The sequence below is a fragment of the Neomonachus schauinslandi genome, chromosome X, assembly GCF_002201575.2.
Source record: "Neomonachus schauinslandi chromosome X, ASM220157v2, whole genome shotgun sequence".
NCBI classification, from domain to species: domain Eukaryota; kingdom Metazoa; phylum Chordata; class Mammalia; order Carnivora; family Phocidae; genus Neomonachus; species Neomonachus schauinslandi.
The window spans coordinates 2,670,589-2,682,990 of record NC_058419.1 but is presented as its reverse complement, the minus strand read 5'-3'; the positions used below and the strand labels follow the sequence as shown (position 1 = coordinate 2,682,990).

Sequence of the window (12,402 nt, the reverse complement as noted above, 5' to 3'; positions counted from 1 at the left end):
AACCTCTCCAACATTTGTTGTTTCTTTCCCTGTCCATTTTTGCCATTCTAACTGGTGTAAGGTGGTATCTCAGTGTGGTTTTGATTTGGATTTCCCTGATGGCTAATGATGATGAACATTTTTTCCTGTGTCTGTAGGCCATTTGCATGTCTTCTTCAGAGAAATGTCTTTTCATATCTTCTGCCCACTTTTTGACTTGATTATTTGTTTTTTGGGTGTTGAGTTTGAGAAGTTCTTTATAGATTTGGATACCAGCCCTTTATCTGTAGTGCCATTTGCAAATATCCTCTCCCATTCTGTGGGTTGCCTCTTTGTTTTGTTGACTGTTTCCTTTGCTGTGCAGAAGCTTTTTATCTTAATGAAGTCCCAAAAGTTCATTTTTGCTTTTGTTTCACTAGCTTTTGGAGATGTATCTTGAAAGAAGTTGCTGTGGCCGATGTCAAAGAGGTTACTGCCTATGTTCTCCTCTAGGATTTTGATGGATTCCTGTCTCATACTGAGGTCTTTCACCCATTTTGAGTTTATCTTTGTGTATGGTATTAGAGAATGGTCGAGTTTCATTCTTCTGCATGTGGCTGTCCAATTTTCCCAGCATCATTTATTGAAGAGAATGTCTTTTTCCCATTGCATGTTTTTTCCTGCTTTGTCAAAGATTATTTGGCCATAGAGTTGAGGGTCCATATCTGGGTTCTCCATTCTGTTCCACTGGTCTATATGTCTGTTTTTGTGGCAGTACCATGCTGTCTTGGTGATCACAGCTTTGTAATATAGCTTGAAATCGGGCAACGTGATGCCCCCAGCTTTCTTTTTCAACATTTCCTTGGCGATTTGAGGTCTTTTCTGATTCCATACAAATTTTAAGATTGTTTGTTCCACCACTTTGAAAAATGTCATCGGAATTTTGATAGGGATGGCATTGAAGGTATAGATTGCTCTGGGTAGCATAGACATTTTAACAATGTTTATTCTTCCGATCCATGAGCATGGCATATTTTTCCATCTTTTTGTTTCTTCTTCAATTTCTTTCATGAGTGTTCTGTAGTTCCTAGAGTATAGATCCTTTACCTCTTTGGTTAGGTTTATTCCGAGGTATCTTATGGTTTTTGGTGCTATTGTAAATGACATCATTTCTCTAATTTATCTTTCTACAGTTGTGTTGTTAGTGTATAAGAAAGCAAATGATTTCTGTGTGATTTTGTATCCTGCCACATTACTGAATTGCTGTATGAGTTCTAGTAATTTGTGGGGGGGGGGGAGTCTTTTGGGTTTTCCACATAAAGTATCATGTCATTTGCAAAAAGAGAGAGTTTGACTTCTTTGCCAATTTGAATCCCTTTTATTTCTTTTTGTTGTCTGATTGCTGTTGCTAGGATTTCTAGTACTATGTTGAACAATAGTGGCGAGAGTGGGCATCCTTGACGTGTTCCTGATCTTAAGGGAAAGGCTCTCAGCTTTTCCCCATTGAGGATGATATTCGCTGTGGGTTTTTCATAGATGGATTTTATGAAATTGAGGAATGTTCCCTCTAACCCTATACTCTGAAGAGTTTTAATCGGGAAAGGATGTTGTATTTTGTCAAATGCTTTTTCTGCATCAATTGAGAGGACCATATGGTTTTTCTCCCTCCTCTTATTAATCTGTTCTATCACACTGATTTGCGAATGTTGAACCACCCTTGCATCCCAGGGATAAATCCCACTTGGTCATGGTGGATGATCCTTTTAATGTATTGTTGGATCCTATTAGCTAGGATTTTCTTGAGGATTTTGGAATCCATATTCATCAGGGATATCAGTCTGAAATTCTCCTTTTTGATGGGGTCTTTGCCTGGTTTGGGGATTAAGGTAATGCTGGCCTCATAGAATGAGTCTGGAAGTTTTCCTTCTGTTTCTATTTTTTGAAACAGCTTCAGTAGAATAGGTATTATTTCTTCTTTGAATGTTTGGTAGAATTCCCCAGGGAATCCATCAGGCCCTGGACTCTTGTTTTTGGGGAGGTTTTTGATCACTGCTTCAATCTCGTTACTGGTTATTGGCTTATTCAGGTTGTCAATTTCTTCCTGGTTCAGTCTTGGCAGCTTATAGGTTTCCAGGAAGGCCTCCATTTCATCCAGATTGCTCAGTTTATTGGCATATAGTTATTGATAATAATTTCTAATAATTGTTTCTATTTCCTTGGTGTTAGTTGTGATCTCTCCCCTTTCATTCATAATTTTATTAATTTGGGTCCTTTCTCTTTTCTTTTGGATAAGTCTGGCCAGTGGTTTATCGATCTTATTAATTCTTTCAAAGAACCAACTTTTAGTTTCCTTGATCTGATCTACTGTGTTTCTGGTTTCTAATTCATTGATCTCTGCTCTAATTTTAATTATTTCTCTTCTAATGTGTGGCTTAGGCATCGTTTGTTGCTTTTTCTCTAGTTCTTTAAGGTGTAGAGTTACTTGGTGAATTCATGATTTTTCTAGTTTTTTGAGTGAGGCTTGGATGGCTATGTATTTCCCCCTTAGGACCATCTTTGCGGTATCCCCTAGGTTTTGGACCGATGTGTTTTCATTCTCATTGATTTCCATAAATTGTTTAAGTTCTTCTTTGATTTCCTGGTTGACCCAAACATTCTTGAGCAGAGTGGTCTTTAGCTTCCAAGTGTTTGAATTTCTGCCAAATTTTTCTTGTGATTGAGTTCCAGTTTTAAAGCATTGTGGTCTGAGAATATGCAGGAAGTAATCTCAGTCTTTTGGTATCAGTTGAGACCTGATTTGTGACCCAGTATGTAGTCTATTCTGGAGAAAGTTCCATGTGCACTCGAGAAGAATGAGTATTCTGTTGTTTTAGGGTGGAATGTTCTGTAAATATCTATGAGGTCCATCTGGTCCAATGTATCATTCAAAGCTCTTGTTTCCTTGTTAATTTTCTGCTGAGATGATATGTCCATTGCTGAGAGTGGAGTATTGAGGTCTCTTACAATTAACGTATTGTTATCAATATGACTCTTTGTTTTGGTTAACAGTTGGCTTATGTAGATGGCTGCTCCCATGTTGGGGACATAGATATTTACAATTGGTAGATCTTCTTGTTGGATAGACCCTTTAAGAATGATATAGTGTCCTTCTGTGTCTCTAATTACAGACTTTAGTTTAAAATCTAATTTGTCTGATATTAGAATTGCTACCCCAGCTTTCTTTTGAGGTCTGCTGGCATGGAAGATGGATCTCCATCCCTTCACTTTCAGTCTGGATGTATCTTTAGGTTCAAAATGAGTCTCTTGTAGGCAGCACATGGATGGGTCCTGTCTTTTTATCCAATCTGCAACCCTGTGCTGTTTTATGGGAGCATTTAGGCCATTCACGTTGCGAGTGATTATTGAAAGATATGAATTGTCATCATGTTGCCTGTGAAGACATTGTTTTTATAGATTGTCCCTGTAAATTTCTGTTGTATACCACTCTTGGGGTCTTTCTCCTTTTATAGAACCGCCCTTCATATTTCTTGCAGGGCCAGCTTAGTGGTCACATATTCTTTCAGTTTCTGCTGGTCGTGGAAGCTCTGCATCTCTCCATCCATTCTAAATGAAAGCCTTGCCGGATAAAGTATTCTTGGCTGCATGTTCTTCTCATTTAGTACCCTGAATATGTCTTGCCAGGTCTCTCTGACGTTATTCTGATGTTCCTCCCTCTGTATGTAAGGAATCTCTTCCCCCTAACTGCCCTTAAGATGGTTTCCTTGGTTCTAAGATTTGCAAGTTGTACTATTACATGCCGGGGTGTTGGCCTGTTTTCCTTGATCTTGGGAGGGGTCCTCTCTGCCTCTAGGATGTGAATGTTTGTTTCATTCCCAGATTAGGGAAATTCTCAGCTATGATTTGCTCAAATACATCTTCTAGTCCTCTCTCTCTCTCCACTCCCTCCAGGATTCCAATGATTCTGACATTGGAACCCTTCATGGTGTCACTTATTTCTCTGATTCTATTTTCATGGATTCTGAGTTGTTTTTCCCTGGCCTCCTCTTTTCCCTTTTTATCTATTATATTGTCTTCCAGGTCGCTTATTCATTCTTCTGCCTCACTTAGCCTAGCTGTTAGATTATCTAGATTGGATTGGATCTCATTGATAGCATTTTTAAGTTCTGCCAATTCAGCTTTCATTTCTGCCCTTAGAGACTCTATGTTGCCATTAATTGATTTCTCCATTCTAGCTATTGTCTTCACAATTGCTAGCCTGAATTCCATCTCCGACATCTTGGTTATATCTGCATCCATTTGTAAATCTGCAGTATAAGTCATAATCTCTGGGTCTTTTCTATTTTGCGGGTTCCTCCTCCTAGTCATTCTGTTGATGGGTGGTTGAGGGAATGTATAGAGTCCAAATTATTGACCAGAACCCATGCAAGATGTACCTGTTTTCTAGGGACCTTAGGGTTGCTGGCTTCTTGTTTTTCCAGCCTGTCTTCTGGGGGAGGGGACTGCTGCGCTGTTACTCAGGCAACCCTGTTTGGGCAGAGTTGCCCTGCCCCCCTGTGGCAGGGGATGGGCTCAGTGGGAATCAGTCTGGGGGGCTTTTGTTCTCTGGCAGCTTACCCTGGTGGCTTTCTGTGTCTCTTCCATGAGTCAGAGCAGAAGAGACCATTTCCAACCCTCTGCCTCAGAGCAGAGAGACCGCAGTCTGTTCTTCAGTGAGTTCCCCAGGCCACACTGTCTCCGTTTCTGTCCGTGCTGCTATAAACTGCAGTGTCCTGGGTTGTGCGTCCCTCCACAGCGCTCCCAGTCCTGCCTCCAGGTCAGGGCACTGCTCTGCCCTTTGTGCTTCTAAAATCGCCTGCCTCTCCCAGTTCACGCGCTGGACCCCGCTGCTCTGGGTTTCTGCCCTGGGGGCTGCCCTAAAGTCCTTTCCCCGCTGCTACCGGTCTGCGAGTCTGTGCCCCATCCCCAGCTAGCGAGGCTTTCACTCACCGGTGGTGTAGGATCCCTAAGGCCAGGCACCCTCCCGCTGCCATTTATCCTCTGATATCTGCCCGTAGAATCACTGCTCCCTGCTTTGTACCTCAAAACCAACTGCCTGTGATATTCTGTTTGTAGAGATCCAGATCTTCTTACATCTCAGGCTGATTTCGTGGGTGCTCAGAGTGGTCTGGTAGATATCCAGCTCAATTCCAGGGACCAGTTGAAATAGGGTCCCCTACTCCTCTGCCATCTTTCCTCTCTCCCCAGATAATGTAATCATTTTGTTCCAAATTTTCCAACCACTCCTCATTTTCTCTCAGTAAAATTCAAAGCCCTTTAATATCCTACAAGACTATAGATGACCTGGCCTCTTCTTTGATCTCATCCTTTCCTAGTGCTTTCTCCTTTACTGTATCCAGCCATTCTGGACACTTTAATCTTCCTTGGAAAAGCCAGACACATTTCTGACTTAGCTTCTTATCCCTGAATGTTCCCTCTACTTGGAGCACAGTTTCCTCTAATATCTGTATTGTTAATGCTTTTACCTCCTTAAAATTTGTGCTCAATTGTCACTTTTTCAAAGAGACCTATGCTGATTACCCTATTTTAAATTTCAATGGCAACACCTATCTTCCACCTAGACAAGACTGATTCCCCTTATTCTGTAGTACTTTTATGTTTTCCCATGGTGATTTTCACTTTATAACATACTTTATACTTTACTTTTTAATCTGTTGTTTATTTTATTTTCCACCATCACGCTCTCCTCTATAATATAAGCTCCACAAAGACATGGTCTTTGTTTTATTCATGGATGTATTTCAAACTCCTTCAATAGAGCCTGGCATATAAGAGACAATTTATAAGTATTTGACAATGATTGAAAAAATATGTCACATGTAATTATTTGGATCTTTTCAAATGCACTACTTGAAAATATAGAGCTAAATTTAATTTAGACACAATCAACACAGACCTTGATATATTGCTCAGATGACTCCCTATATGAAACTTACTCTAAAATTCTTAGAGTTAAAAACTCACTCAAATTCTATTCAATTTTGATTTTTTGAATTTATTTGAAAATGGGCTATGTATCTACTCATTTCTCTTTCAGATTTACAGTTACTGGTAAAGGCAATACTCTGTAAAAATAAGAAAATCTCCAGAGTCTCTTTCTATCTACCATTTACTGTAGAGAATTAGATAGAACTATATGAGATGCAAATAGAATAGGCATTTCAAAAATAAAAACACATTCTCTTTTGGGGATCTTGTCCTTTCGAAGCTGCTACTATACTCCATATTAGCTCTGTCTTTTTATTCATTCATTCATTCTCAAGTTTTTATTTCAATTCCAGTTAGTTAACATACAGTGTAACATTAGTTTCAGGTGTTACAATACAGTGATTCATCACTTACATATAACACCCAGTGTTCATCACAGTATATTAGCGCTTACTTGCTATATCTTCTGGACAATTTAGGAAACAGATGTTATTCTTTCAATCTAATGATAGAAATGAGTCTGAAATGGTGAGATAATGTTTTCTTTCTAGAAAGAAATCTATTAAAAGCTAAGTCTCCTCCTTCTGATCACTTAGTATTATTCAAACCCACTCCCCTTCCCCACTCCCATACCACCCTGAATTCAAGGCTTTAGCTTTAGAAACTACTAGGGGGCAGAACAGGAAATACTGTTTCTTTTGGAAGAAGATCAGGTAAACAGAAAGTGAGAAAATACGTACAGCTTCCAAACTTCAGTGGGCAGGCATGCACATCCATAGGAAAATCTTCCAAATGCATGGGGCACTCAGCATGAATTGTTAACCTAAAAGAAAGGAGAACAGAAAATGAGATTAAGCTAAAATGAATGGTGGTAAACACAGCTGAATGTCCATTCACCAGCGATGGGGTGCCCCTAAGAATAATGGGATTTTGTTTATACTGAGATTGAAGTCTTTATGAACACAAGGGATGGATTAAATGAATTAGAGAGCCTCTCAAAGCAGCATTCAGATTTTTAGATCAGATTTGAATTCCACCTTACCACCTTTAGAAAAACAAATATAATTATTTGCCTTAGCTGAGCTCCCTCACCCAGCCCTCCTCCTCAAAGAAGGCTGAAAACACTAGGTCCTGACTCATTCACTCCTGATAGCAGTTTAATTATTTATTAAATAATTCTCAGCAGGCTATCAAGTGAGTTAACCAATTTAAAGACTGCACTGGAAAGGAGAGATGAATATCTTTACCTTGATAATGAACAGGTACAAAAGATGGCTCTGCTGTTCACAGCAACTGTTATAGCTTTGTTGAAGGAGATGACTCTTGGAGAACACATATACACACTTGTGCATACACACACACACACACACACACATACACACACACACACAACTGGCCAGGAAAAAAAATACAAAGGTAATGGAGGACATCAAAAACCTCGGAGGTTAAGTCTAGAGAGCTCATGCTTTCTTTATAGGAACAACATGTAGGAGAGACTGCATGGACTCCTCAATGAAAATCTGAATGGGGTATGATTTGTCATGCCCACATATTCATTTTCCTGCATTAGTCTGCTTAATCTATTCTAAGATTTCCCCTATGATTTCTTTAAAGAATTTTGAGCCTCAACCTCCCTTGGCCTAGATAGTAACCTCCTATGTAGAAATGGGACCTACACAGCAGAAATTCAGAGTTCTTTGGAGCCTAGCTCTGATGAGTTATTTCTGGCTAATCAGTATATCTCCTGGTTATACTAGATTCAATCTATGCCATCCTCTTGGAGTTCTAGGGGGCCAACTGGCCAACATCTCCAATCCTAGTTAATTGTTAAACCTGGTGAATGTGTAACACTTCACAAATGATCAGAGGAGCAATACTAGATATTGTGCAAAGCAGGCTGATTAAAACAAACATGCTCAGGTGTGTATTAGCAAGAACTCTAGACTAAATGGCAGAAACCAAGTGTATGCTCTTCAACAAATATGTATCCATCTTATTTTTAGTTCTCCCATCTAAACAGTAAGAGGAACTAGATGGCAAGTGTCCTTGCAGATCTAACTAATCCCTTCAATATTTATAAAATTTTCCATGTTGTCTAGGACAAAAGCTTAATTCTCAAGTTAGCCTGCAATATCCCAAAAATCCACCTTTTATTTTTAAGGCATAAAGGGGATTTCATAATTCAAAGAATTTGACACACAAAAAATGTATTTCACTGATAAACCTGTTCCTCGTGTTGGATACTTAAAAGATTCCATGAAGGTTTAATAAAGAAAATTGTGTTCCTTCTTTCCACTTATATTAGTATTTCCAAGATACTGCCTTTTATGAGTAATGCCAAGGGGAAATTACTTTATGTCTACCCAGCAGTCCTGGGGACATGGCAAATAAGACCACAATAAATAGATTATCAAAGCAAGATGCAAAGGGCACTGATTTCTGATTAAGAGTGGAACTGATTTATATAACTTTTCTCTCTTCCTTCCCATATACTTCTTGCCCATCCTACCTAGGCACAGAGTAGAGAGGAGAAAGCAGATGTTGGTGAGGGCAGGGTACTTCACAAGCCAGATTATGCTGTGCTTTCATTCGTTCTTAAACACATCCTACTGCTCTCTGACATCCCATGTCATACTGTCTTCCCTTCTTCCTTTCTTCTTTCTCTTTACCTTGCTTCAAATTTCAGATCCCTTCAAGCTTTTCTATAGCATAAAGCAGCCTGACTATACCCAGGCTAATATCCTCATCACTACAATCTATGTCATAAACATATCCGTCCCCTCCAAAACTTTCCTTCCACCCTCTTATTATTATTGTTGTTATTGCTTTGTGTGACAAGAACACTTAACATAAGATCTGCCCACTGAGCAATTTTTTAAGTATACCATTGAATATTGTTAATTGAGAAAAGGACCTGAATAGACATTACTCCAAAGAAGGCATACAAATGGACAGAGGTATATTAAAAGGTGCTCAACGTCACTAATCATCAGGGAAATACAAATGAAAATCACAATGAGATATTACCTCATACCTGTTAGATAGGCTATTATCAAAAAGACAAGAGATAACAAGTGTTGATGAGGATGTGGAGAAAAGACAATCTTGTGCACTGTTGGTAGGAATGTAAATTGGTGCAGTAACTCTGGAAAACAGTATAGAGGTTCTTCAAAAAATTAAAAATAGAATTACCATAGGAGCCAGCAATCCTACTTTTGGGAATATATGTCCAAAGTTACTGAAATCAGGATTTCAAAAAGATATCTGCACTCCAAAATTCATTGTAGCATTATCCACAATAGCCAAGACATGGAAGCAATCTAAGTATCCATCAATAGGTGGATAAGAAAATGTATATACATACAATGGAATATTATTCAGCCTTAACAAAAGAAAGAAATCCTGCCATTTTCAACCACATTGATGAACCTATAGGACACTGTGCTAAGTGAAATAAACCAGACAGAGAAAGACAAATACTATATAGGATCTCCCTTATATGTGGGATCTAAAATAGTCAAACTCATAGAAGCAGAGAGTAGAATGGTGGTTGCCAGGGGCTGGTGGGGAGGGAATGGGGAGATATTAGTGAAAAGTACTAAGTTTCAGTTTTGCAAGATGAATAAGTCCTAGAGATCTATTGTACAGCAAATGATCTTTAGTGGGCTTTTCAAGAAAGGTCAGAAACCCCTCAAAATGTGACATTCAGATCATAGGGACTCAGTTCCACTCCATGGTTTGGCCTGCTTTGATCTTTATGCAAAAACGAGACAGGAAGTTAAGAGGCAATCCAGGAAATTCTTTTCTTTGGGGGTAAAAGATACAGATAGAAAGGAAGCCTTTTTTTAGCCCTGCATGTGTGCATACATGTGTGCACAAGTACACACACCCTCCCCTCCATTACTGCTCTCATTTCACTGTGTTTTGCAGCATCCTGGCTCCCTTGTCACCCTACCATTTGCTGCTCAAAAGCTGGTTTCTATTCCACCATAGTAAAAAGTTAGTTTTATTACTACTATGGCCCCCTAACTAGTCTCTGCTGTCACCCTTTCCCCTTATAGTATATTCTCTACACAAGAGCCTTCTAATGCTTCCTCATCTTTTTGTAAAATATTTTATTTATTTGACAGAGAGAGAGAGCACACAAGCAGGTGGAGCAGCAGGCAGAGGGAGAAGGAGAAGCAGGCTCTCCACTGAGCAGAGAGCCCAATGTGGGGCTCAATCTCAGGACCCTGGGATCATGACCTGAGCTGAAGGCAGATGCTTAACCGGCTGAGCCACCCAGGTACCCCTAATGCTTCTTCATCTTATACAGACTAAAGCCAAAATCTTTTCCATGGCTAATAGGGTCTTGTATGACCTTGTCATCTGTTCCTCTCTGGCTTATCTCCTACAATGCCCTCCCTTCTCCACTTTGTTCCAGCCACACTGGCTTCCTTGCTGCTCTTTCAACATGCCAGGCTCTCTTACAGCATGGCCTTTGCACTTGTTATGCCCTCATACCTCTTTCAAGTCTTTGCTTAATTACTGTCTTCTAAATGAGGCCCACCCTGACCTCCACTCAGCTTACTATCTACCTTAGGTTAGTAAACCTTACCATCCTCTTTCTTTTACCATAGCACATAACATATAACATGCCATACATTTATTTTTTCTATTTATCATTTTTTTTCTCCTTACTATAAGGTTATGGGTCTTTGCCTTGTTTTCTCTTTGATGTGTGCCAGGAGCTTAGCACATTACCTAGCACACTGTAGGTGTTCAATACATATCCACTGAATGAATGAGTTAATGAATGAGTTTTCTTTCCTAAAAGCATGTATTTCTATGGAGATCTTGCAGAGAAGAGATGTAGGCTGGGCAGACAGGGTTTAGGTATTTTTAGGGTTCCAGGCAAAAGCATCTTAATATGATTCCTTAATATGATTCCTTAATAATATCTCAACTTATTCTCTTCAGTGGGCATATAGCCTCTTTCGTGGAATTTCAGAGCAGAAAGAGCCTTAATAAAAACATCCAGTTTTATCCCCTCAGATGTTTTATATATGATGAAACAGAAGGGAAGGAAATTGTCCATATCACCCAACAAATCTGGTCCAGAACTGACTAAAAGTTTCCTGATTCTTTGGTGTAGTCCTCAAATATTTTTTGATCACCATCTATGTGCCAGCTAATATTCTAAGCAATGCAAGTATATTAGTAAACATACCAAGAGTGCTGACCTCTTAGAGCTTACATTTGAGTAAAGGGAAGACAAAAAAATTAAAAAGATAAATCAGTCAATCTCTCAATCATATAGTATAGTAAAAGGTAATGTGCCGCAGGAAGAAAAATATGTGAATAGAAAGTATTGGGGAAGGATTGCAATTTTTAATAGGGTGTTCAGGGAATACCTCACTGAGTAGGTGACATTTAAGCAGTAACCTGAAGGAAATGAGAGTGAGCCTTATAGACACTTGGAGGAAGAACATTCAAAGTAGAGGGAGTAACAAAGTAGAGGGAGTAAGCTTGAGGTAGAAGTTAGTCCAGTGTATTCAAGGAAAAGCAGCTAGGCCACTGTGGCTACAGTGGAGAGATGAAGAGAAAAGATTAATAGAAGACGAATTTAAAAAGGAAACTATGGGAAATGGACTAGATAGTACAAGACCCTCCGAGGATATTTTGGTTTTCACCTTAAATGAAATGTGGAGGTATTGCACAATTTTGAGTAGAATGGTGATTTGATCTAACATTTTAGGATTATTCTGACAGCTGTGTGAAGGATAACTTGAAGGGCAACAGCAGGAAGATGAAATTCAGCACCAATTTATGATCCAAAACTCTCAAAAAAACTAGAAATAGAAGGGAATTTTCTCAACTAATAAGGAACATTTATGAAAAATCTACATCTAGACCATACTTTATGATAAAAGACTATTTTCTCCTATGATCAGGAACAAGATAAGGATGTCCACTCTCTGCAACTAAAGTATTCTGAAATTACATATTGGTGATGGCTGCACAACCCTGTAAATATACCACAAAACATTTACTTTTACACTTTAAAAGGGTGAATTATAGGACATGTGGATCATATTTAAGTAAAGCTGTTTAAAAATTTAGGCAAGCTATGGGGTACCTAGGTGGCTCAATTGGTTAAGCATCTGTCTTTGGCTCAGGTCATGATCTCAGGGTTCTGGGATCGAGCCCCACACTGAGCCCTGCACCTATCCCCGAGTCTGCTCCTTCCCACTGCTCATGCGTGTGCTCTCTCTCTCTCTCCCTCTCTCTCAAATAAATAAATAAATAAATAAATAAATAAATAAATAAAATCTTTAAAAAAATTTAGGCAAGCTAAAAAAGTTAAAGACATAAAAAAATGGAAAGTAAAAAAAGCAAAACTTTCTTTAATTGCAAATAACAGGTTTTAGATATTCCATGTTTATAGAAGTCCTAACATCATTAAGATTCTCTCCAAAT

General features: G+C 39.0%; 1 protein-coding gene across 1 annotated transcript in view; it reads right to left on the bottom strand.

Annotated features, from left to right (window-relative positions):
• Positions 1-12,402, bottom strand: part of GABRA3 (gamma-aminobutyric acid type A receptor subunit alpha3) — a 349,455-nt gene that overhangs the window by 68,421 nt on the left and 268,632 nt on the right. The window contains exon 6 of the mRNA XM_021683536.1: positions 6,684-6,766. Within this exon, the coding sequence (XP_021539211.1) occupies positions 6,684-6,766 (83 nt within the window). The remainder of the gene's footprint in view (positions 1-6,683; positions 6,767-12,402) is intronic.